The sequence below is a fragment of the Haplochromis burtoni genome, unplaced genomic scaffold (genome assembly GCF_018398535.1).
Source record: "Haplochromis burtoni strain Fernald_Lab_line unplaced genomic scaffold, NCSU_Asbu1 Contig_160, whole genome shotgun sequence".
Lineage (NCBI taxonomy): Eukaryota > Metazoa > Chordata > Actinopteri > Cichliformes > Cichlidae > Haplochromis > Haplochromis burtoni.
The window spans coordinates 585,548-611,216 of record NW_024582521.1 but is presented as its reverse complement, the minus strand read 5'-3'; the positions used below and the strand labels follow the sequence as shown (position 1 = coordinate 611,216).

General features: G+C 42.7%; 2 protein-coding genes across 7 annotated transcripts in view; both read left to right on the top strand.

The window, feature by feature from the left end:
• Positions 1–15,433, top strand: part of trip12 (thyroid hormone receptor interactor 12) — a 28,396-nt gene extending 12,963 nt beyond the window's left edge. For all 6 annotated transcript variants that reach the window (XM_005933162.3, XM_005933155.3, XM_005933156.3 and 3 more), the window contains 35 exons: positions 23–118; positions 211–362; positions 576–611; positions 724–819; positions 914–1,006; positions 1,103–1,264; positions 1,410–1,478; positions 1,777–1,942; positions 2,476–2,593; positions 2,903–3,059; positions 3,306–3,459; positions 4,148–4,376; positions 4,539–4,657; positions 5,099–5,306; positions 5,657–5,757; positions 7,546–7,720; positions 7,842–7,983; positions 8,190–8,381; positions 8,567–8,718; positions 8,817–8,974; positions 9,132–9,205; positions 9,314–9,513; positions 10,134–10,261; positions 10,522–10,673; positions 10,859–11,001; positions 11,112–11,268; positions 11,388–11,486; positions 11,573–11,687; positions 11,988–12,142; positions 12,255–12,419; positions 12,636–12,800; positions 12,884–12,997; positions 13,237–13,331; positions 13,607–13,710; positions 13,841–15,433. In XM_005933162.3, coding sequence (XP_005933224.1) covers positions 23–118; positions 211–362; positions 576–611; positions 724–819; positions 914–1,006; positions 1,103–1,264; positions 1,410–1,478; positions 1,777–1,942; positions 2,476–2,593; positions 2,903–3,059; positions 3,306–3,459; positions 4,148–4,376; positions 4,539–4,657; positions 5,099–5,306; positions 5,657–5,757; positions 7,546–7,720; positions 7,842–7,983; positions 8,190–8,381; positions 8,567–8,718; positions 8,817–8,974; positions 9,132–9,205; positions 9,314–9,513; positions 10,134–10,261; positions 10,522–10,673; positions 10,859–11,001; positions 11,112–11,268; positions 11,388–11,486; positions 11,573–11,687; positions 11,988–12,142; positions 12,255–12,419; positions 12,636–12,800; positions 12,884–12,997; positions 13,237–13,331; positions 13,607–13,710; positions 13,841–14,037 — 4,838 coding nt within the window. In that variant the 3' untranslated portion in view covers positions 14,038–15,433. The remainder of the gene's footprint in view (positions 1–22; positions 119–210; positions 363–575; positions 612–723; positions 820–913; positions 1,007–1,102; positions 1,265–1,409; positions 1,479–1,776; positions 1,943–2,475; positions 2,594–2,902; positions 3,060–3,305; positions 3,460–4,147; positions 4,377–4,538; positions 4,658–5,098; positions 5,307–5,656; positions 5,758–7,545; positions 7,721–7,841; positions 7,984–8,189; positions 8,382–8,566; positions 8,719–8,816; positions 8,975–9,131; positions 9,206–9,313; positions 9,514–10,133; positions 10,262–10,521; positions 10,674–10,858; positions 11,002–11,111; positions 11,269–11,387; positions 11,487–11,572; positions 11,688–11,987; positions 12,143–12,254; positions 12,420–12,635; positions 12,801–12,883; positions 12,998–13,236; positions 13,332–13,606; positions 13,711–13,840) is intronic.
• A 3,125-nt stretch (positions 15,434–18,558) lies between these two features.
• dner (delta/notch-like EGF repeat containing) overlaps positions 18,559–25,669 on the top strand; it is a 73,153-nt gene continuing 66,042 nt past the window's right edge. The window contains exon 1 of the mRNA XM_005933167.2: positions 18,559–19,189. Coding sequence (XP_005933229.1) covers positions 18,845–19,189 — 345 coding nt within the window. The 5' untranslated portion in view covers positions 18,559–18,844. The remainder of the gene's footprint in view (positions 19,190–25,669) is intronic.

Genomic DNA, 25,669 nt, shown 5'->3' with positions numbered 1-25,669 from the left:
TAAAGCTTTGTATGTCCTTTAGCTCTACTAGAGGCCAGAGGTCTCCCTCCACATCTTTTTGGGCCCCTGGGACCCCGCATGTCTCAACTCTTTCACAGGACCATAGGCAGTGGAGCCAGTGAGTAATGTCTTCTAACATTGACATCAGCGTTCTTGTTGCACTCAAAATATTTTAATTTAAAAAAAAAAAAATCCCTCCCTTGTTTTCAGGTTCCAAGGCTCAACAGCTTCTGCAAGGCCTCCAGGCCACAGGTGACGAGTCTCAGCAACTCCAAGCCGCAATAGAAATGTGCCAGTTGCTTGTGATGGGCAATGAGGAAACACTTGGTGGATTTCCTGTAAAAAGTGTGGTTCCTGCCTTGGTAAGTCCTATTTTCTTTGGCTGTTTAGCTTCCTGTACTCCACAGCCCTGTTTCCTGGTTTTGAAGCAGTGTCTTACCTATTCATTGTTTTACAGGGAAAAATTCCTCCCACAGTTATGTGTAATGTAAATATTGGTTGACAGAAAATTAGTTACTTTTTATTTTTTCACATGTATGCTATTTAATTCCATGTAACTGCTTGCTCTTTCGCAGATTACACTGTTACAAATGGAGCATAACTTTGATATTGTGAGTATGACTGGCTTCTGTTATTGTAAATGTCATTGGTTTATTTACTTTTTGTTTGGGGGGGGGGGGTCATGCAACTGATTATATTCACATCATTGCTCTGTGCATTCAGATGAACCATGCCTCGCGTGCACTCACTTACATGATGGAGGCCCTCCCTCGATCTTCTGCTGTGGTGGTCGATGCCATTCCTGTCTTCCTGGAGAAGGTAAAGCATGGCACTTTCTGTCAGTAATCACTTGTTAATTCATAACAGTGACCTTCTCATATCCTAATGGATTGTTCGACTTTCTTGTCTGCAGCTTCAGGTGATTCAGTTCATTGACGTAGCAGAGCAGGCCCTGACTGCCTTGGAGATGTTGTCAAGGCGACACAGCAAAGCCATTTTGCAGGCCGTAAGTGTTACGCTGTCTTTTTGTTGTGCCATTAATTTGTCTTTTCTCTGCTAGCCGCATTTAGTCGTAATGATCCTCACCTGCCATCCCTTATAGGGTGGGCTTGCTGACTGCCTCCTGTACCTGGAGTTCTTTAGCATTAATGCTCAGAGGAATGCCTTGGCTATTGCAGCCAACTGCTGCCAGAGCATTACTCCAGATGAGTTCCACTTTGTTGCTGACTCTCTGCCACTGTTGACTCAGAGACTTACTCATCAGGTACAGTTTTCATATAAAGGATACTGATCTGACATTAGCAACAACGGTACATTACGTCTGTGATTTGGGTCAAGCAGTGAGGTCATTTATTTAATGTGGTAAATCTTTTACTTATCCACCATTTATTCTCTTGCCTTTTTTTTAGGATAAGAAGTCAGTTGAAAGTACTTGTCTCTGTTTTGCCAGACTGGTGGACAACTTTCAGCATGAAGAGGTCTGTACCTCAGTTTGTTTTTGGTAGACCATGTTTGCTGTTTCAGTTGTTTCTTGCCATTTAGAGATTTGTAGTCCACATGCCCACTTAATGTACATTTATACTGTCAGTGCGCCCCAGGGTGGCTGTGGCTACAATGTAGCTTGCCATCACCAGTGTGTGAATGTGTGCGTGAATGGGTGGATGACTGGATATGTAAAGCGCTTTGGGGTCCTTAGGGACTAGTAAAGCGCTATATAAATACAGGCCATTTACCATTTATGCAAGACCATTTATGCATCTCCGTTCAAATCAACAGAACCTGTTGCAGGAGGTGGCATCAAGGGACCTGTTGACAAACATCCAGCAGCTGTTGGTAGTGACTCCTCCTGTGCTCAGCTCGGGGATGTTCATCATGGTTGTGCGCATGTTTTCACTTATGTGCTCCAACTGTCCATGCCTGGCAGTCCAGCTTATGAAACAGAGTGAGTAACATTTGCACATAGGCCACACATTAGTAGGCCCTCTGACAGTATTGGCTTTTTCCTTTTTGGTTTTACAGTGTATTTACTTTACGGGATAGGATATTTTTAATAGATTTAAGACGTGCTAGTTACTAGATACAGTTTGGTAACTTGTTTCCCCCCACCAAATTACTGAAATCCAAATTATGACTGCCTGTCAATAGTGGTCCTGCTAACAGCTACATCAACCTACATGATAAAGCTTTTCATTTGCTGTTTCTCATCTTGTGAACTTGCAGTCTTTATTTGCCAGCAAACTAAACAGATGTGACACTAAACATGTACTTAATGCTATTTTTGTGAACGTTTGCAATCCTATGGCTCTTTGTAAATGATTTAAAAAGAATTGCCATGTCTTGAAATTAATTTATTTTATTCATTGCGCAACCCATTGATTTATTTTTATCAGTAGTGTTATTATGGTGTGTATGAACTTGAAACATAACACTTAACAGAGAAAATGTTTGTTTTTATCTGTTTTTCCTTCTAATTAGACATAGCAGAAACTCTGCGTTTCCTTTTGTGTGGAGCGTCAAATGGCAGCTGCCAGGAACAGATTGAACTGGTACCCCGGAGCCCCCAGGAGCTCTACGAGCTGACCTCACTCATATGGTATTGTTAAGGCCACACTGGGCAGTGTGGCAAAAATTAAAGACTAGCAGACATACAGACACCTGAGCAATGTTTTTATTTTGTTTGCTGCATATAGTTTATCAAAACTATGGGCGTGTGTGTGTGTGTGTGTGTGTGTGTGTGTGTGTGTGTGTGTGTGTGTGTGTGTGTGTGTGTGTGTTACTAAACGTGCATATCTTTCTCATGTAATTTAAGGAATCTTCATTAAAACAACAGCTTATTACTTTGTGGCATTTTTGTCTATAACATTTTTGTTGCATTGGGTAACCTCTGTATTTTCCCTTTCAGTGAGCTGATGCCCTGCTTGCCCAGAGAAGGCATCTTTGCAGTTGATGTAATGCTTAAGAAGGGCAGTGTCCAGACAACAGAGGGAGCAATCTGGCAGTGGAGGGATGACCGGGGACTGTGGCATCCTTACAACCGCATTGACAGCCGCATTATTGAGGTACACATTACTGTGTTGTTATTATTATGTTATGTCATATCAGTTTAGTCATCGTTGAAATTTTATTTATTTTGTAATATATTATAATGATTTAGTAGGATGCTACAATAAATTTGGATAACTAAAGAATGAATAATGGGTCGACTTTTAAACCTTGTGTCAGAATATTTAATGTGTTAGGATCATGTGTGGGTATAGATCTGTATATCTCTCACTGATATTGGGTGTGGTTGTCTTGCTCTGCAGACAGCCCACCAGAACGGGGAAGATGAGATCAGCTTGTCAACCCTCGGCCGCGTATACACAATTGACTTCAACTCTATGCAGCAGATCAATGAAGACACGGGAACAGCACGTGGTATCCAGAGGAAACCTAACCCTCTTGCTAACCCCAACACAGGTATTTTACTAATGATATGTGACGAAGATATGTGTGAAGAGGAGTGTATTTTAGCAGAGAATAGAATGGGAACAAACTCCTTGGGTTGACTTATTTTAGCCTTGTAAAAGGAAAAGTCCTTTGAAAATCTAAATAAGCTCTCAGTGCCTAATGAATGAAGATTTATTTATTTTTTGTCTTGTGAGGGTGGTAGCTATAATCAGCTTGGAGGCGCACAGCTATATTTCTAGCAGTGACAGGTTAACGGCCCAAAAAAATAAAAGCAAAAAAAATTCCCTGAAACAATTCCTTCGTTGTTAAATGCAATGTTTGGTATGCTTCATTGAAATTGAATTTGTTTGCTTCAGTACACACTGTAAGCTTAACAGTTACTCAGAAAAATGGCAATAACAATAGTTCAGCTAGTGCTAGTATGGTCGGACACATTAGCTAAACTTAAATTTTGTAGCTACTGCTGTTATTATAGCTTAAGGATAGTGTGTGTGTGTGTGTGTGGGGGGGGGCTTTACAGCTTCCTAATTGGCTACAGCAAAAAGAGAACTAAACTATGACCCAAACAGTGAGGTATATACTAAACAACTACTATACTCTACTACAGACCCCTGAAATATTTCATTTTATCATTATGCAGTTACTGAGTGCATATAGTTAATGGCATTAATCTGACCCGTTCCATGTCTATCATTAGGCAGCCACCAAGAGGTCCGTCGTGAAGATGCACGAGCCCAGTTGATGAAGGAGGACCCTGAGCTGGCAAAGTGCTTTATCAAAACTCTGTTCGGGGTCTTGTATGAGGTGTACAGCTCATCAGCTGGCCCAGCTGTCAGACACAAGTGCCTTAGAGCCATCCTCAGGATCATCTACTTTGCTGATGCAGAGCTGCTGAAGGATGTGCTGAGGAACCATGCTGTGTCCAGGTAAGAGTCTAGGCTACTGGCTCCTGTTAGCACTGATATTAAATCTGGTTGTGGTCTTACAGTAGGCTAAAGATGTTGGAAAGGAAGAATTTTAAAGAAACAACAGGGCCAGTGTTGGGATTTTAAATTAAATTGACCTTTGTCTTGTGTTTATTTCTACAGTCACATTGCCTCCATGCTATCTAGTCAGGACTTGAAGATTGTAGTGGGTTCACTGCAGATGGCTGAGATCCTCATGCAGAAGCTCCCAGATGTTTTCAGTGTTTATTTCAGAAGAGAAGGTAGTGTATGATCCCATGGAGAACTGTGGTTTCTTATCTGTTCATCACACCATTAAGACAGTATAAGCGTTTTGTAAAAGAAGTATGCTCTGAAGCTGTCACTTTGTGTTAGTTTTTTGTATGATGTCATAGCTAAATTAATGTTTGTGGATGCAAATTGTTAAAGCTTTAAATGCAAAGATTTTTTTAAATAAGATAGTAAAATGTGACAGTTAAGGCTGACTTTACCTAAAACTTTAATATATTGAAAGTGTGGCAATGGTGCATTGATGCTAATGGTTTCCTTTGCATTTTTTTCCCTGATGCATTATTCCTTAAATTGCCTGAAATGTGAATTGAGTCCCAGTCCTCAGCCAGAGCTCTATGCTGGCGTGGAGCTCTGTATTGTGCTTCTTTTTTTAAGGCTTTTTTTTTTTGCAATACTTTCTTTTTGTCTTCAAGGTGTCATGCACCAAGTGAAGAATTTGGCAGAGTCTGAGAGCTTTTTGGTCACTAGTCCTCCAAAGGCTTGCCCTAGTGGCACCGCCAGTCTCTGCACTACCACCATCAGCACTGCATCCACCACATCTGCTAATAATACAACTCCTGACCTGGGCTCACCCAGCTTCCAGCACAGCATGGACGACTCGCTGGACCTCAGCCCTCAAGGGTGAGTTTGAGGCCATATGTGGCTTTGGTTTGGCTATCTAAGGAAACGATATAAATCTGTTTTTTTTGTTTTTTGTTTAGCAAAGCCAAACATCCAGTGTGTATTTGGAAGAAAAGCTCATAAACACAAAGTACTTAAGTCATTAAGAGCAAATATTGTTGTCAAATAGTTGCTCAACTACTTAAAAATGTAAACGGAGCACAGATAATGTATATTGTCTGCAATTAATACATGTTACTATTTATCAAAGCATTATAGGGTATGTATGTATGTCTGTAGTTAATGGAAGAGCAAATATCTTTATAAATAACCACAAGAGCATGAAATAAATAACTTTCTCTTGCACATAGGCGGTTAAGTGATGTCTTAAAAAGGAAACGACTACCTAAAAGAGGACCTAGAAGGCCCAAGTACTCGCCACCAAGAGATGATGATAAAGTAGACAATCAGGGTGAGTGTCCCAGACACACTTTGAGACACAAATGTTATAATAATTTTGTTGAAAAAGTTCTGAACCATACTCTTGAACTCAGATCAGTATGAGACTAATTATATTATACAGATTGACAATATTATTTTAATGTGTTTTTGCACATTTGTTACTGTTTTGATGCATATGTTAAAGCAGGGGTGTCAAACATTTGCAGGCCACATGCAGCTCACTTTGATCTTAGGTGCTGTCAACACTGTACACAATGCAGAATGGTGCGTAACAAGAAAGCAAAATAGGCAGAAAAATATCATCATCAATTTTTGATGGAAAACTGATCTGGAAGCACACTGAGAGCAAGAGAGCTGTGCAGGAAGTGTGGTGTGGATTTTTCTTTTGTTTGTTTTGGTTGGTTGTTTTTGTTTTTTCCCTGTTAATACAAGGGTAAGATAAAATTCATGACAATGTTTTTTCAAACGTCTTCTTTTGCTGCTGGTTCAGTGAATTTTTGTCAGAGGGTGCGAAACTTGCGGTTTCAGAATCTCTGAAATGTCGGTTTTCAGCTCCTGGGGGCACATCTGTGTACGTGCCGTCGGGTGAACGAGCCCACTTTGTGTTTGCATCTTTTTGCGGAATCGGTTTACCTGCTCTTTGGTCATTTGGTTTTTTAGCGGTTTAGTGGTTTTGAATCCATTTTGTAGGCTTTTATCTGAGATTCTGAGATCTGTATTAAATTACAGATCTGGGAGTAAAACCAGATGTTCTCCCTTTCACCTCTGGGGGCATTGGGGTTCAACAGGTTAATTGTTTATTGCTTAATTACTTTGTATAGTATGAATAGCCATGAGGGAGGTTTTTTTTTGTTAGTAGGAAAAGTTGTAAAACTTTTGAAAATACAGTCAAGTCTAGAACTTCTGCTTGTGCTTGCTTGTGGTGAGCAGCAGATCAAAGAAGTTAAGAATTATAAATCACTTCCTTAGCTGTGAGACTCATTTAAACACTGAGCCATGGCTCTGTGCCACATGCAGACATTTTTGCATCTCTTCCATTCAAAAACACTTTATATAATTTATTTTATGTAATACTTAACACTGAACTGTGAATGTAATACTTTTTAAGGAAGCACATTTTTTTCGTTCCATTTTTCGTTTTCCATTTCAAAAAGCCTTATTTTTATGGATTTTTTTCTTCTGCAAATGAGGTTTAAGGCCTGGAGAGTTGAAACCTTTTGTCCTCCACAATGGAAAATGGCTGAAAATAAAAGCATGTATCACTTTATCCAGCTCCTAATGTCATGCAGCCTGTGCTCGTTTCTTCATTTCCTGACTGTCTCTCTGTGTACCTGGTCTGCACCACTACACTTGCTGTCTTGGGAACATCTACCTCCCTTCCTCCTTTTCACACAATGGGATGATCCCAGTCTGTCTTTGCATTTGATTGGCTGGATTGCCCATCAAAATAAAGTCCCACCCCCTGCCTGCATGGATTCTCAGCAGGGCTGAAGTTTCGGCTCCTATGTACAAACGTACCATTAATAACTGACACGTGAAATTATCTAGCGGGTCGGATATAATTGTAGGGCTGTACATTTGACATCCCTGTGTTAAAGTAATACCTGCCGGCTAATATTTACAGTGTTGATCAGAACCTGTTGGTGTACAGTAACTTTTGGTACACTGAATTGTTTAGTCATAATTTTTTTTTTTTGTATTAAAAAAACCCCCAAAACCAACCCCAAATGAGCTAAATCTATAATAATCAAATATTTTTTATGTTGTTAGTTGATAATTCTCCTGTTCTTCCTTTCAGCTAAGAGCCCTACCAGTACTCAGTCACCCAAATCATCCTTCTTGGCCAGTCTCAATCCCAAGACATGGGGCAAGCTGGGTGCTCAGACCAACAATGCCAACTCTGAGCCCTCGCGCACAGCAGGAGTGAGTGGCCTCGCAAGGGCCCCTCCCAAGGACTCAATTTCAAATAACCGGTACGGTTGTGAGTTAACGACGACAGCTTAGCTTTGTCTTTACTCCTATATTATCCAAATCTCCCGCCATGGGCTAAACCATCGTCCTTAACAAGTGAATTATTTATTTTGTCATTTGTAGAGACAAAATTAAGGCCTGGATCAAAGACCAAGCGACTAAGTTTGTGGAGCGCTACTTCAACTCTGAAAATGTGGATGGCAGCAACCCCGCACTGAATGTCCTCCAGAGACTTTGCACAGCCACCGAGCAACTCAACCTCCAGGTAAAACATGAGCGCTACCTCGAAAAAGAAGTTATTGAACAGATAGCAACACCTTGTACAGGGTTGGTTTGTTTGTTTGTTTGAGGTTTTAAAGTTATAAGATGTATTCCAAGAAGAAGATGGTAGTTGTACTTGTTGAGTACAAAGTAACTATCAATAGTTAAACCCCATACCTGAAATATTTTATCATCTGATGCATTTCACAGGTGGACGGTGGTATGGAGTGCTTAGTGGAGATCTCCAGTATTGTGTCAGAATCTGATGTGTCGTCTTTTGAGATCCAGCACAGTGGGCTGGTGAAGCAGCTGTTGGTCTACCTGACCGCCAACACAGACAGAGAATTGCTGAGTCGTGATGTGCGGCTCAAAAGGTTCCTCCATGTGTTCGGTGGCTGTCCGGTGAGACTAAAACATATATTATTGTTAAATTATCTTATTCTGCTCAAGTCTGAAAGTTCTGCAGTGATCTGTTTTTAGAATCAACGGTTTTCTCTAATAAATGTGTTTTACAGGAAGATGGTGGAAGCATGTTTGCTGGGTTTGTTTCTAACTTTTTATTTTTAAATTCCCCCATTTTGTCTCAGCCTCCAGGAATGGAGCCCATAGGTCGCCTGGATCTAGCTGAGAATGCACCTTACTTGGCCATGGTGCACAAGATGAACAGCTGTCTGAGCCAAATGGAGCAATTTCCTGTCAAGGTGCACGATTTTCCCAGTGGCAACGGCAATGGCAGCAGGTCTGTGGCTTTACGTACATTTTGTTTCCAGCTGTTTGTGCACATTTTGGTGTGGTGTACTCTTTTTAATTGATATGAATCTCCCACTCTCTCCTCAGGGGGTCTCAGGCACTCAAGTTCTTCAACACACATCAGCTTAAGTGTCAGCTGCAGAGACACCCAGATTGCACTAATGTTAAACAGTGGAAAGGGGGACCTGTAAAGATCGACCCTCTGGCTCTGGTGCAAGCCATTGAGCGGTATCTTGTTGTCAGAGGTGAGAGACATTTGCAGAATGTTTACGTCAACTTGTGCTTCAACCCCACTGCAGGGCACTTTGCATTGTCCAAGAGACCAAACGTTTTTCAGCTGTTAGCCATTTTTCAGAACTCGCTGTTAGGTTGCATTGTAAATTTAAAATCTTGTCTCCACAGGATACGGCCGAATCAGGGAAGAAGACGAAGACAGTGATGATGATGGCTCAGATGATGAAATAGACGAATCACTGGTATGCGATTCCATTCATGCCAAATAATGGTTGTGCGTGTGCTTCTATATAATCCTCTGTAGATATGCATCTTTTTAATCCCTCCTATGTGATTTCTTGATTACTCAGGCGGCTCAGTTTTTGAATTCAGGCAGCGTACGTCACAGACTGCAGTTCTACATTGGTGACCACCTGCTACCGTACAACATGACGGTGTACCAGGCTGTGCGGCAGTACAGTCTGCAGGCAGAAGAAGAACGGGAGTCAACAGATGATGAGGCAAACCCACTTGGCCGAGCTGGCATCTGGACCAAAACGCACACAATATGGTATAAATAACCACTTTTTATACCAACTAAATATCTCATGACAATCAAGATTCAAAGTCTCTTAAAGGGTTTGGGGGGGTGTGATCGTGGCTCAGGGGGTTGGGAAGTGCATCTGTAACCGGAAGGTCGCCGGTTCGATACCCGGGCTCTGTCCTGGTCGTTGTGTTCTTGGGCAAGACACTTTACTCTACCGCCTACTGGTGTTGGCCAGATGGGCCGATGGTGCGATATGGCAGCCTCGCTTCTGTCAGTCTGCCCCAGGACAGCTGTAGCTTGCCTCCACCAGTGTGTGAATGTGAGAATGAATGAATAGTGGCATTGTAAAGCGCTTTGGGTGCTTTGAAAAGCGCTATATAAATCCAATCCATTGTTTGTTGTTTTAAATATTGGAGTTTACTGCTTTAGTTGCTCTAGGTCAGAGTGACAGGGAAAAGGCATGAAACAGCCACTTAAAACCATTGAAGATCCTTTACAGAGGCTTGCAACACACCAGGATGCCCCGCTTTTCAAAGACGTATTCTTCTCTATGGCCTTTTAGAAGTAAAACTGGGACTGTACATGCTTTTTTTTTTGTTTTTCTTAAAGCATGGAGACCATTTTCTTTTTTATCCTGTAAACAGGTATAAGCCTGTGAGGGAGGACGAGGATGGAAGCAAAGATGCTGTGGGTGGCAAGAGAGGCAGAGCCCAGACTGCTCCCACCAAAACCTCACCCCGCAACGCCAAGAAGCAGGATGAGCTGTGGCATGGTGAGAATTTTGGATATCTCAGGAGTAAGGCTTTGTTCGTTTTACATTAAAACCTCACCTGCTGGCTATGAAATACTTGATGTCACTGACATTGAAATGTCAAGCAGGCCACACACTTGTACATCTGACATTTGATGTCACCTTTGCAAAGTTTAACTGTGAAATCAAAAAGCAAGTGAGCGGATCTGTGGTCTTATTGTTCAGTTTCTACTGAATCTAAATGTGTATGTTTTGATTAAAACTATTCCCATTGCTCCCAGATGGTGTATGTCCCAGCGTCATCAATCCCTTAGAGACATACCTCACTTCGGAGCCACCAGAGACCATAACTTTTGATGACCCTTCTTTAGAGGTCATCCTGCTGCTGAGGGTCCTGCACTCCATCAGTAGATACTGGTTCTACCTGTATGATGTAAGTCTCCTTTGGACAGGATTCTGACAGTGAGGAAGTTAGTGTGTGTTTGTTTCTGATAGTTTTGAACACCAAATATTGTCCTTAAGAAAATGTTTTCACAGGCCTTTACACAATTAGGATTGTTCATTGTGTTGGGACATAAAATATTCCAGTAACATTGACTTTAATATTTTGTTGTACAGAACGCTGCGTGTAAGGAAATTATCTCTACCAATGAGTTCATTAACAGTAAACTGACAGCCAAAGCCAATCGTCAGCTGCAAGACCCTCTGGTCATCATGACTGGGAACATCCCCACGTGGCTCATTGAGCTTGGGAAGTCCTGGTAAGTTTCACAAGAATAGTCTGTGATCTGTTTTGCAACGCCAAGATTACATTTGTTGGGGTTGTTGCCTGGCTGTAGTAACACACTTTTCTCTCTCTTTTCCTCTGCAGCCCCTTCTTCTTCCCCTTTGACACTCGGCAGATGTTATTCTATGTAACCGCCTTTGACCGTGACAGAGCAATGCAGCGCTTGTTGGACACAAACCCTGAGATCAACCAGTCAGATTCTCAGGACAGCAGAGTTGCACCACGTCTGGACAGGAAAAAGGTGCAGTGTGTTACTTCGAAGCATTGTGCTGTACTTTTTCTACCTTGGAATCCACATCTTGTGTCGTGTGACCTGCTAAATGTGATCACGTGATTCCCTCTGTTATGCTGTGTTTTCAGAGGACGATAAACCGCGACGAGCTCCTAAAACAGGCAGAGTCTGTGATGCAGGATCTCGGCAGCTCCAGGGCAATGCTCGAGATTCAGTATGAGAATGAGGTATTTAAGTTTCTCGTATCTGAATACTCAAACTCTGAAAGAAAATAGGAGGAAAGTTTGGACTTTGTTTTCCCTCTCCTTTTCAGGTGGGCACAGGTCTCGGTCCCACTCAGGAGTTCTACGCTCTGGTGTCTCAGGAGCTTCAGCGCGCCGATCTTGGTCTTTGGAGAGGCGAAGAGGTTACTCTGGCCAATCCTAAAGGTACCAGCTTATATCCTGCAACTGTGAACAGACGTGCGGGAAATGATGAAAAGTGTTGTTAAATGACGCGAGTCTGTTAATACAAAACTCATTATCGAGGTAGTCTTCATCTCATTAGTCAGGCGTTCATGAAAGTGCTTAAGTTTGGTTTTTGAAGGATGTCGTTATTTAGGGGCCACTGATTTTAATTGATCAGTTTTCCCAAGAAGATATGACTGGAAGCGAGAAATGCATTTTTATTCATATTTAATGTTACAGTATCTTGTATTAACTTTCAGTGACCGCCTTCTTGTTTTGCAGGAAACCAAGAGGGAACCAAGTACATGTTCAGCTCCAGAGGACTGTTTGCTGTTCCCTTCGGCAGGACGACCAAACCAGCGCACATAGCCAAAATCAAAATGAAGTTCCGTTTCTTAGGAAAGCTAATGGCTAAAGCCATAATGGACTTCAGACTGGTAACGGCCTCAATTTTCATCTCTTGCACACCGTTTAGCATGCGGAGGCTGTAAACATTTACATGTTAAAACAAACTTTCTGACCTGATCCTGTCCTCCTCCGCGTCTTTAGCTGGATCTGCCCTTGGGGCTGCCATTTTATAAGTGGATGCTACGGCATGAGATGTCTATAAGCTCCCACGACCTGGTGAACATTGATCCCGGTGTTGCCAAGTCAATCCAACACTTGGAGGATATTATCCGCCAAAAGAAGAGGCTGGAGCAAGACCGATCACAGGTAGAGCGCAGAGAGCTTGTGTTTAATGAAATTAGCCCAGAGTATTGTTCTGTGGAACGATGCCTCTAAACTTACTTAGAGATACTGCTGTTGGTAGTGCTCCCCCTTCTTTGTACATATTTTGGTGTCTCTTACCTTTAGATCATACTTTATACCCAGAGCAGTTCTCCCTCACTTTTCTCTGCTAACCTGTTTGTCCTCGTTTGTTTCCATCAGACAAGGGAGACGCTACAGCAGGCTCTCGAGAGCCTGAACATGAATGGCTGCTCAGTGGAGGACCTGGGTTTGGACTTCACCCTTCCAGGATTCCCAAATATTGAGCTGAAAAAGGGCGGCAAAGACGTCCCAGTCACAATCTACAACCTGGAGGAGTACCTCAGGGTATTTGAGTTTTTCTAACAACCCACGCTTTTATCAATCCCCCCCGTCCCCACTGTTCTTAATGTTTTGCTTTGTCCCTGTAGTTGGTGGTGTACTGGACTCTAAATGAGGGAGTGTCCAGACAATTTGAGTCTTTTAGGGAAGGGTTTGAGTCGGTCTTCCCGTTACATCACCTGCAGTATTTCTACCCAGAGGAGGTAAGAAACTTTGTTTTGTTTACTGCGTGGTAGTCATTTTAAATCTATCTGTAATGATGAAATTCAGCAGTTTTCAACAGTGTGTCAGCATTGCTTACAGCCGCACTCGGTGTGTTTTTAGGAATGCAGGGTAGACAAAAATGGGTCAAATATAGACACGAGTTGTTTACACTTTTGGTAAAGTAAATCCTGTGCTCATAGTTTGGATTTTCTCCTTCCGTTCTCACTTTAACATTTAGCTTGACCAGTTGCTGTGTGGCAGTAAATCGGAGACGTGGGATGTCAAGACGCTGATGGAGTGTTGTCGACCGGATCACGGATACACACATGACAGGTGAGACAGTCTGTGGCTCTTAAGTTTTAGATCGTTGTAAATCTCAGCATTCTTCAGTATTTATGCGAAGAATTTGGCTGATGGTGGCAAAGCATGATCAATTCCACATTCCTGGCTCTTACTGGAAATATCGTGACTCTCGTTTCTAGTAAACAGAACCCACAGTGCAGTCAGCTAGTTGCACCAGTTTTACCATCATTGCAAAGCAGAGGAGTATTTTTGATCATTTTAGTAACACAGTAACTTTTCTCAACCATTTCATCCCGTTTTTGCAGCCGTGCAGTTCGATTCCTGTTTGAGGTGTTGAGCAGCTTCGATGCCGAACAGCAAAGACTCTTTCTGCAGTTTGTCACAGGAAGCCCAAGACTGCCTGTCGGAGGTGAGGCGCATCATACACACACGCACACCCATTTAATGAGCCTGACATGTGACTCTTAATCAAATAAACTCGGATGTGTTTGTACTGCAAGTCTGCCCCGCGCTCACCCGCTGTTGCCCTTGCACGGCAGGTTTCCGGAGCCTGAACCCACCTCTGACGATTGTGAGGAAGACGTTTGAGTCGACGGAGAATCCAGACGACTTCCTCCCCTCAGTCATGACCTGCGTCAACTACCTGAAGCTGCCTGACTACTCCAGCATAGAGATCATGCGAGAGAAACTGTTGATTGCGGCTCGCGAGGGCCAGCAGTCTTTCCACCTTTCCTGATCTCGCCACATCTCAACATTAAAATGCCTTCTACAGCAGCCGATGAAATCATGACTTCCTCCTTAGTTTTTTTGTAATCACACACATTAAGGCTACATGTACAGCCTTCTTGTTAGAGAAAGCAGCTTGCAGAAAAATTAAGACTCTAAATATATATTTGCTGCCCCTGTCTCTCAAAAAAAGGAGGGGAAAAAAAAAAGAAAAATGGAAGGGTGTTCCATGACGCAGAACTTAAAATATAAAGAGAGTAAAATCTTATATCAGTAGTTGAGTAATGTTAAAAAAGATGAAAACATCTGGGTGACATTTTAAATTGCTATGTGATATTTAAACAAGACAAAAAAGACAAAAAAAAAAGGGATGTCTCCTCTCCAGAGTGGTGGACAGCATCACTGGGTGACGGGGGAGGAAGGGGAGCGGAGAGGGCGGGTTCCATTGAGCAAGCTAGGTTTACTTTAGCTCCAAAGATCATTTGTACAGACAAATTTGCAGACTTTGCTCATTCTACACATTTGATAGAATAGCTCTTTGTTTTCACGTCTCCCCCTCAGTTCGACTGTTCGCGTTCTGTTCTGTATTATATTCGCCCCCAGTTCGTGTGTTGCATTATTGTTATTATAATTTTTTATTTTGATTTGGTTCGGCTTCCCCCTCCCCCCAGTGTGTCTTTGCTTCAAGTTGTGGAAATGAAAGTTGCAGTTGGTTGAATGCGGGTAGTGATGAGCTCATATTATCTTTTTTTTTTTTTTTTTTTTTCCCCCCCCTCTCGCTCTCTCTCCCTCTGCTCCTTCTGAGATTGTGTTCTGGCCTCATTTCCGAGAGCTTCAGCTCAAATGAAGAGTTGTAACTAATGTGTTGACCAGGTAAAAAATTTTTTTGCTCTTATTTTAATAGAGTTGGTGTCTTTCTGTTGGATCCTACCGGACGCGTAGGGTTATCTTGGTAGACCAAGCTCTGAGCAACCCTCAACACATAATGTAGCTGGGCACAAAGTTTGGCTGGTCTCATTTTTATCGTTTCATAGCCAGATTAGCATTTCAAGTTCATTTTCTGGAATAAAATATATATGCAGTTTCACACCCCGTTTGAAGTGGGAATGTCTGCTTTACCTCTTTTCTCTTTTTTTTTCTTTTTTTTTTCTTTTTTTAATTTTCTATATTGTCTTTATTTCTTGCTGTAGTGGTTTTTTTTCTTTCTTTTTTTTGTTTTTTTTTCTTTGCACTGCTGGCTTGGAACAAACTGTGGTGTGCACCTGCAGTCTGTTGCCAGGGGAGGGCGCCACTGTATGCTCTCCTGGCCCCAACGTTCATGTGCTGGTTTCTAAGATCTGCAATAATTTACTGCATCAGGTTCATGTTTTTACCTGAACATAAATAAAGTAACTGTTTGACTCATATTACCGTTTGACTAATGCTCTTTGCCATTGCTTTGGCATGTTGGAACCAGCTGGGTTATTTCATAGTTCTTAAACAGTTTTCAGAGGTTCCCCCAAAGCTCAATGTTTTTCAACACCTGTCATTCTGGATCACAGGACTCCACGGTTTCCTGGTGGAAATGATTTGCTGTGGAGACGGTAACCATTTACAGGTCGCCTGTTGGGCATGGTTTGACAACAAAAGAGCTTAGCTTTAGATTTAACGTTGCATAAGATGTGTTTGGAACACAAAGCCATTTTCCATTTTGGACGTCTGTTTGTAGAAAATGGTTTCATTGATTAAAAATGTAAAAACAAAACATGTTGGTTTCATCTGACGAACATCTCCGTGGACTGATGTTTAAACGTCAACCTCTCTTCACGAGCTCTGCCTGCAGCAATGCCAGTGTTCAGAGCCACTTGGTGCAGTGTGAGGTGAAAATGTTCACCTCACACTGGCACCAGTGGACATTCATTATGGAAATGGGGAAGGTTGAGGCCAGGATGACATAGACAGCAGAAAGGTTTTGTATTGATCACATTGAGCATGCTGCAACAACCTGCAGCTGTTTTAAATGACTGACGGCATCAATCTTACATTATGGACAAGGTCAAGGACTGTTACAACTTTTGATTTCACGGCATAGGAAACGGATGTGTGCTTTAATATTTCTCCTGAATTACACTTTCCATGTTATTAGTTTTGATGACTAAAAAAAATTTATATTTGTAATAAATAAAAGATCTGCTCAAATTCAAAGGTAACCCTGACACTTAGGATATTTGTCTCTTTCAAAGCCTGACTTGAGTTGCCAGTATAGTTGCAGGGGTGGGCAATTCCAGGCCCCAAGGGCCGGTGTCCTTCAGGTTTTTAGATCTCACCTTGGGTCAACACACCTGAATCACATGATTAGTTCGTTACCAGGCCTCTGGAGAACTTCAAGGCACGTTGATGAGCTAATTTAGCCATTTAGATCAGCTGTGTTGGTTCAAGGACACATCTAAAACCTGCAGGGACACCGGCCCTCGAGGCCTGGAGTTGCCCACCCCTGGTAAGGTCTAGAGTTTGAGTACATGATAAAGGCAGGTATCGATCTCTTGTTCCTCATACTAAAGTTTTGGATGTACAGTGCAGCAATGCTTCATTTGTTCCATATTCTGTCATGTTATTCCAAAATAGATGAAACTTGTTTTTCACTTCAAACTTTGACACTTGAGCCCGTAATAACAAAGTAGAAAGACGTTTGCTTAACATTCTTGCAAATTTATAAAAAAATATAACATGTACATAGTATTCACAGCCTTTGTCATGACACTCAAAATGGATCTCTGGAGCATCCCCATAAGAGCACAAGAGGACCAATGAATTGTGTGTAAACCTCAGAGACAGGATTGTGCCGAGGCACAGATCTGGGGAAGAGTACAGAAACGTTTTTGCACCACTGAGGGTGCCGATAAGCACGGTGGCAACATCATCCATAAATTAAAGTTTCTGTAACCACCAGGACTCTTCAAACAGAAGCCGCCACATGGCAGCCTGCAGGGAGTTTACCAAAAGGTACCTGAAGGACTCTCAGACCATTAGAAACAACAACTCTTTAGCGTGAATGCCAAGCGTCAGGTCTGGAGGAAACCAGGCACCAATCATCACCTGACCATTACCATCCCTACAGTGTGGCATGGTGATGGCAGAGAAACTGAGAGACTAGACTGGGTCGAGGGAAGGATGAATGCAATATTATACAGAGACATCCTTGATGATAACCTTGAGCGCTCTCGACCTCTGGACTGGGGCAAACGTTCATCTTCTAACAGCACGCCAACTCTAAGCACGTAGCGTCCATCCTGTAGATTATTGCCATCTTGTGGTCGCAGTCAGCTATTGTCTCTGAAGACTGCAGTCTCTTATTTTGGCCTCATAAGAAACTGCAGCTCCCCATGTCCTGTAAACCTTGACTGGACCTGAGCGAATTGAGAGGTATTCGGGACACTAAATTGAATTGAAGACCGCCTCGCTTCCACGTGATTTATGACCTCAGTAAACTTTTCCTTTTTTCGAGTTTACGTTTGAAGTCTTATTTTTAAAGCAGGTGCTTCAGATTCTGCGATTTATAATTTAAAGTGAAACGAATGGTCTCAGTGAGACCTGCTGATCTCTGTCTTCAAAGAGATGGAAACAGCTGGACTGTGATGTCATTGAGGTGCTGTCCGTTTTTTATTTACAGTCTATGTCCTGACCGTAACTATAGCTTGCTCAGGTGCGGTCACGTGGGTAATCTTTTCGTTATGTCCACAGCTGTCAGGTTGTCATACTTCCTGTAATCAATATATTGGCTTTGACATCGACCGCTACATGAACATGATCAACTGTAATCACCTACTGCAGGATTTTGAACAACAAAGAACTGCATCATATTAAAAACCATGTCTGCTCAAAGTAAAATCTACCCCAAAAGAGAACTGATGGCAACATTTTAAACACATTTCTTGGCACAATTCACTGATGCTCTTAAAGCTAAAAAGCAAGGGATTTGAACTCATTTTAAAACAGCTCTAAACATGTCTGTGCTGTTGTGATTTGGGAGGCCTAAATAACCCTTACTTTCAGTTTTATCTATGCACACTTTTTTGTTACAGAACTTTATGGATTAAGTTTTCGGAGCATGCCAGCCAAACTCGATCAGCATGATTTTGCAGTATTCAAGCCCAGAATGCATTATCTCCCTTATGGTAATGCTGCCTGTTATCACTCGAAAGCAGCCAATCTTTTGGCAAAGCTGATGAGTTTTCTCACCAACCCCTCCTTCTCTGCTTTCCTTCCTCCCTGCCTCCTTGGAGGCCAAACTCCAAGAAGAGGATATGGATGATGAGACTCTAAATGAGGAAGGTGCAGTGCTCCTCTTCACTGTTTTTCTGCACAGTGAAGGCAAGCCAGGAGAGGGAGTGTGCATGAAGTTGGTGATGATGATGAGGAGGGGGTAGCGGAGGATGGTGTGTGTGTGTGTGTGTGTGAGAGAGAGAGTGAGTGTCGTCAGCAATCATCGTCACTGTGACTCGGAGGCAGAAAGAAGCAGAGAGCCCTCCCCTTCTCCTCTCGCATCCCTACCTTCTCTCCATCAGCCAGTCTCCTCTCAGTCATTCTACCCGCGCACAGCTGAGCCTCAGCATCCAACCAGCCTGCCTCCTCCTCCGCCCCTCTCTCGCTCTCTCCTCCTTTCACACACACCACACACACATTTCTCATATACCTCTCAGTTGCTGCTGAGCCCGGTCAACAGGAGCAGCAGCTCTGAGCAAAGACGCAAAAGAAACAACACAGCCTTTTCCCCCGCACCCCCCCCCCCCACCCCCAAAACAAAGAAAAGAAAAGAAAACCAGACTAAGAGGATCAGGATGAGGATGAGTGTGTTCAGTGTGCCGGCAGTTCCTTGTTGCCGTCCCACAAAGAACGCAGGGAGCTTCACGTCCCCCCTGCTTCTCACTGTCCTGCTCCTGACCAGCGGCAGCAACAGCAGCAGCATCGGGGCCGTCCCCTCTCCGTTCCAGCTGGCCCCGGACACCCCGGCACCGGCCGAGCCCACCCCGACCCAGGCGACACCTCGTCCAGACCCCTGCGAAGGCAGACCCTGCCTCAACGGGGGATTCTGCTTGGCCCTCCTCCCCTCGGCAGGCAGGCCAGAGGACATCTGGGAGTACGCGTGTACGTGTAACCAGGGCTTCACTGGACGCAACTGTGAGGTATTTAATTTTTTAACCTTTTGCTTCCTGTGTTGTCACACGATGGACTGTGAGCAGTCCCCGTAAGCGATGCTTTTGCTGGAGAAGATTTCACATACTTAGTGAGCAGGAAGTGGAGGTCAAGGAGTAGCCGGTGCAAGTTTGGCAATTTTGTTGGTCATGTGGAGAAAACTGGCACCAGTTGTGTCACTTTCTGTAAAATCACGGTGGGAAAATGTAGTTTAGTTTGGTTTAGTGCGCACTTATGTTATTATAACTAATTGTTTTCAGTTGTGGGAACTTTCACTGCTATTTTAGGATCATAATCGAGGCTTCACCAAAGATGACGTCAATGACAAACCTGCATCATGTGTCCGTGTTATTTCTACGTGCGCCTTTACACTAGATTAGGCTGAGGGTACACTGCGTTGTAGTGCTCCCCGCTGTTTGCCGATGGTGATTTAATCAAAGCATGTGCTATCGCAGAGACATGGAGACGAGTGCTGCGTTGCTGTGGCAACAGGAGGGAAGAGCGGCAGCAGTGCGATGCAAGCGAAAACTATAAATGTGTGTATTTTTATCTGTACCATATATGAAGCGTATATAAGTAGTTTATTATATGTTATAAAACATTATTTTGATGTTATTTATGTGAACTGCAAAGTTACAGTTAACATTGAATTTATCTGCTGCACACTAGTGAGCATGTTCACTGGGGTGTAAACTCAAGTATGGGTGAATTTATTAACACCAGGGATGCAGAGCCACACCGAATTCATTAACTACATCTGGATGGTGATGAATAAGAGAAGTGCTGTTTTTTTCACATATTCCTGAAGATGCTCACGTCTGTCTTTTAAACCAGCACAGAGCTTTTATTAAGGTAAACTGAGAGCCCACTGGAGAAAGTGTCAGGAGCAAGGTTTTGTTAACATGGCATATTTAAAGAGTTGTTTTACTCCACTGGAAGACAGTTTTGATGAGTGACAAGCTGTTCGCTAGCAGACTTTAACAGAAGCAGATGCTCCTGCCTGAGCTCGGTCTGCTGAAGGTTTCTTCCTGTTTAAAGGGAGTTTTTCCTTCCTACTGTCGCCAAATGCTTGCTCATAGTGTTTCTGTACCTTACAATATAAAGTGTCTTGTGGTGACTGGTGTTATGTTTGGGGCTGTAAAAGTAAAACTGAATTGAATTTAAATGAACAGGACAGAAATTTTCCTCTATTTTCCTTTTCCTTGACGTTAACCTACACTTCACCTCCACCTTTGTACTCCTGACTAAGCCCTCGTTCTTTTATTCAGTTTGGCACATTTCTGATTTTTGCAAAAATCGCGTCTGCTGCTGGATTAAACGAGCTTCATTTCGAAGCTTAAAATGAGCGAACTGTAGCTGAGCATCTGCAGCATTAGGCTCAATAGGCAGCCAGGCTTCTGAGTCATGCTGGGGTGAAAGAGAGCATCCGCCAGCGGCAGAGAGGATAAATGAGTCTGCCGCAGCATCACGGAGGGGAAACAGCAAGGTGACTGGGTGAACCTCAGCAGAATCACCAACAGGTGGCAGCCATATCCTCCCCCCAGAGTTAGCACCTTTGCATACTGAGTGCTTCCTTACAAAGCATATGCATCCATGTATGTACGATAGAAGACAGGCGCTAGCAGGATCTAAATAATTTAGTGGAGTGTTTAGCAAGGGACACGATCACTGTCTCCTTGGCTGTCCTGGTTTTAACTCTCAGAATAGAAAGCATTTTTTATTTTTACCTCTGCAGCCTGCTTAACTGTTACTCTGGCCCACACGAACCGCAGACGCCGGTGTCATCACACCACCCGAGCTGAGGGGTGACAATTTAATGCAAAGAGGAAAACGCACAACTGCCCAAGCACTCTGCACAGTGTTTTGTTGTGCAGGACAACAACATCCTCTTATGCGCCACAGCTCAGGCCCGGCACAAGACCCGAGCCGGGCCCAGTGGGGAATCATTGATTTTTGCGCTCCCCTGTTGCTTGTTTCTTCTCCATGGAAACTGGAGCAGCAGTCAATTGAGATTTAGTAAATGACCTGACTGGCTGAGCACAAAGCTGGTTTGCATCTCACGTTCTGTGCATGCATCAAAACGCAGATGGTCGAGTGAGAGAGGGGGAGGAGAGACTGAAGAAAAGAGACAGGGCAAAGCAGGAGGAGGACAAGTCATATGGTGGGAAGACGTAGTGGCCTACGGTAGTGCTGTGCCATACTGCAAATTTTGGTATCGACCCAATACCGAGCATACAGGGCCAATATTGCCAACACCAATGCAGAGACTGATGCTTTTAACTTTTAAAGGCAGCTTAAGTAGGGAACAGCGGTGTGTCATGATTTATGAGATGATGAATGATCATCAATCTGCCAAATCTGAACATATTTTCATGACCAGTAGCACAAGTCGATGGTGTTCCCACAGTACACGCATAACTGTTTCCAGTGTTTTAATATACAGCTGTAAAGAACTTCTACACAATGCTATACTTCCTCATTCACTGCAACACGTTGCTGCTGTGCACAGCAGGGCATGGAGGAGGGGGCGGAGCAAAGTGTGCCTGCATGAGAGGAGCGGTGTTTGTCTACTTTCTGATGAACGGGTGCAACGCACTGAACTTAGGCGAGTGAAACACAGCAAAATATTGATCCCGTCACGCTAGTATCGATCTGATATCTGTACCAATATTACTTATTGGTATCGATCCTATCGATATTTGGATCGATCCGCCTACTCCTAGCTTAAGAAATGAGAATGAAGAAAGGAGAAACAGTGACAGAAAGCTATGAAAAGTCCACACTTTCCTCCTCTTTTAGTCTAAATTCTACCTCCAGCCTGTGACGCTGCTCACAAAGCTGAATCTGTGAAACAAAACTTGCACAGTGTGCTTACTTTTAAGTCTTTGTTGTGCCTTGGGATATTTTGCGACATATTTTAAGTTCTGCGGCTAATCCTGCTTTGTTACTTACCTCCCTGGCAGTGTGTATACTGCTCTAATCAAAGCAGACTAATGCAAACCACAGCAGTGGGCAACATGGGGAAAATAAACCCTCTAAGTGTTTCTCTCTGGGTTTAATATTTGCCTGTACCTATTTTTTTTTCCTGGATAGCGGCCTGTAAGCTGTCCTGATGGAATTTACTGCCACTGGCCTTTCTGCGAGTTATTAGCTGCTCAGCCGCTCACTTATTCATTACTGAAGGGCCTGTTGTGCACCCTGACGGATTTGCTAGCTTGCTCTACAACACAGTAGGGCTGTTACAGCACCAAACAGCCATCCGTCATGAAGCAAATTCACGGAGTGCTTGCTGCATGGGTTACTAAGCCAGTCAGCTACTGCATATTAAAGCAGTGGATCATAGCAGAATTTGCAGACTAAACTACAGCCCTGGCATTATAAACACAGAATTCATTTTTATTTGCTGCTATTCAGAGAGGTGATATATGGCACATGAGTTATTAGCCTCTACAGCAGGCAGGTCTGCCCCAGCTTAATAAGCTCATATGAGCATGTCAGCGCTGCGAAGAACTAGCGGCGTTTCAAGTCTTTTGATGATGATCTTTTTAGATCTCAGCTGGAAGATTTGCCAATCATTATTCTCTCACATTACCCACTCATGCTTTCTCTGTTGTGCTGTTACATAAGCATAGTTGAAATCTTCAGGCTTCTTGCACCCTTTTCTAACATCTGTGGCTTCGTGGGCAGATCTAACCAGTGGAAGGTTAGCTTAGCTTAGCATGCAAGACTCGAAACATGAGTGAGACCCTAAGCTGCACCTATTCCTTATGCTGGCTCACTACATCCATGTACCTTCTAATCTTGTCCATCCTGGTCAGTCCCAGTGAAAATCTTAACACCTTCAGCTCTGCCTCCTGTCTGTATTCTATCTAGTTTCTACTACTCTCTCCAGAGCATACCTCCACCTCTCCAGGCTGTCTTCCACCTGCTCCCTACTGTCACTACAGATCATATTGTTGTCGGTTTATGGGCTCAGTCACTCATTTTGGTTCAATTTAAATATATGATCCAGGTTGTATATTTCAGAAAGGAGCTATACTTATTGGCTCATGACTTCCGATCGACCAATGAGCCCACAGTTTCTCTACTCACAAAGATGACAAGGCTGGAAATGCTCATCTCGAGCCTTCTCATGTCAGTAGGTGACGTCATGCTGGCTACAGCTGAGTCTGTGTCTGTCATCAGGTCAAAAACTTTTACTAAATGTTCAAAAACCAGCGTATGAACATAATAAGTAACAATTTTACTAATGTGGTTGATACATATAGCGTCTTTCTGTGCTAGAAGACATATCACAAGTCAAAGCACTTCTCTGCTGCTCTGCTCCGTGTGTCATAAAGGAACAGACACGTGGAGCAGAGCTGACACCTGCACAGTGGGGAAGAGGAAGACAGGTAAGTAAAGGCAAAGTTTCCGAACTTGACAACTCATTTTGTTACTGTCAGTGCAATAAAAATGCAATAATCAGCTGTCACTCCGACGAACGATGTGAAATAACCCGCTGTTATATCATTCAGGTCATATGTACATATGCAGTTATACTACTCTGTTTTGCATTTATAGTTTGTATAGTTGTTTGTATAGTGAATTGTGGTCACATTCCTTGTTTTTGTGCACAAACTTGGCCAAATAAAGATGATTCTGATCCACACAGTGGGGTTGCAGGCAAAATAAATACATTTCCATATTCGTAGAAGGAAAAATATCGGCTAAATATATGTAGAATCAGAAGCTTTTCTAATGCGCAAACAGATTATTTTCAGATATTACCTCTAGAGAGAACATAAGAAAACAAAAATCAAAAGAAGTCCAAAGAAGTAACTAAACTGTACAAACAGTACTTTACTAGTATAAATAAAAGTATTCAAAGCTAATAAGAACGATTTGTTGTTAATTCTGTTTTGTTCTACAAATTATTCTACTGGAATAAGTCTTTCGTCATTCACCCTAATGTAATTTTTCCTCACAGTCCTTTTGAAAGCTCCGGTTGATGGTTGAACAGTGTTGGACTTGGCGCCCTGCAGTGTTTGTGGTTGGTAGGAAAGGGAGAACCATCCCTATCACATTTTTATAGACGGTATAAGAAGACAATTGAATTGTGCAGCACCAACACATAATAATAATGTAAAAAGGCAAGGTTAACCCACTACATAATAAAACCCACGCTGCTGAAAGTAGAAAGCATTTACAGGACCTGGAAATGTTCCCTCCAATACAGGAATGACACACCACTTAACATTACTTACAATATTATTTGTATCTCCTTTCCGTAAAATACCTGACATTACACACTATTTAAAATTTACATACACACTTAGTCGCTTAGCCAATTTACTTAGAAGCTACAAAAATTACTCACAGTATAATTTGTGCCTCTTTTCCCATAAAGCACCTGAATTTAAGCACCACTTAAACTGTACTTATGAACTATTTAAAATTACTTACAGTATAATTTGTGTCTCCTTTTTTTGGGGGGGGGTTCTACATTTTTCTAAGATCCAGAAGCAGGCTGAAGACGTTTATTAGACTTTAAAACATAAATGCAGCGAGAGTCACCAGCAATTCTTTCAAAAAGTTTCGAGCAGGAAGCAAAATTAATGTTCTAATGACAGACGGTTTATTTTCTTTTCCAGCTGCATGTGCCAACTCTTCAATGAAAAGATCGTTCTCCTGACAGGACTCTGCGAAAGTAAACAAAACCAAGTCCTGAAGCTCTTTTTAATTGGAAGAGAAGGGAGTCTGTGTGTGGGTGTGTGGCGGTCAGCTCTTGTCTCCCAGGACCATTCACTCCGCTGCTACAGATACAGCCTGAGCTACATCCAATTAAGCGGAGCTCAGAGCTCATCACCAGCCTTTGGTCTCTTTGATATCCCTGGCTTGTTAGTCAGCGGGAAGACAGCAAGCATAAAGAATACATTTCTATTTATATATGCTGTATACTGTGCATCAGTAAGTTTGCTTATCCTCTTTATTTTGTAAAGAATGTGGTTGTCAGTGAATCGTTGTTTGTTTAGAAGATTTTCCACATGGCAAAGCTGATGATTCTGAATCATACAAGACTGCGAACTAACATTCCTGTGCATCACATCAGTCTCTATGAACTGCCCTGACTGATGATCATAACTGGGACTAAAATGGTCAGAAAAACCTACTTTAGTGTTAGCTGACTGCCGATTCTAATTGCTTGAATAAATAAGATTTCTTGGTGGGTAATATCAGCGAATTTCTAACCGGATATTACACCACGTACCACTTAAATGCAGATTCAGACCAGGCACAAGGATCAGCAGAACAAGATGCAAGGCTTTAATCTTTGCTTTACCAACCAGTCGTTATGCGAAGATCTCAGGTCACGCCGATGCCACAATGTTGAAAGTCGAATTTCCCATTAAAGGAGTCCATGGTTACTTTTAAAACTTTTTCTGTTTTATGTCCAGCTTCTTTGCCTCACTCTAATTACGAATAAAGAC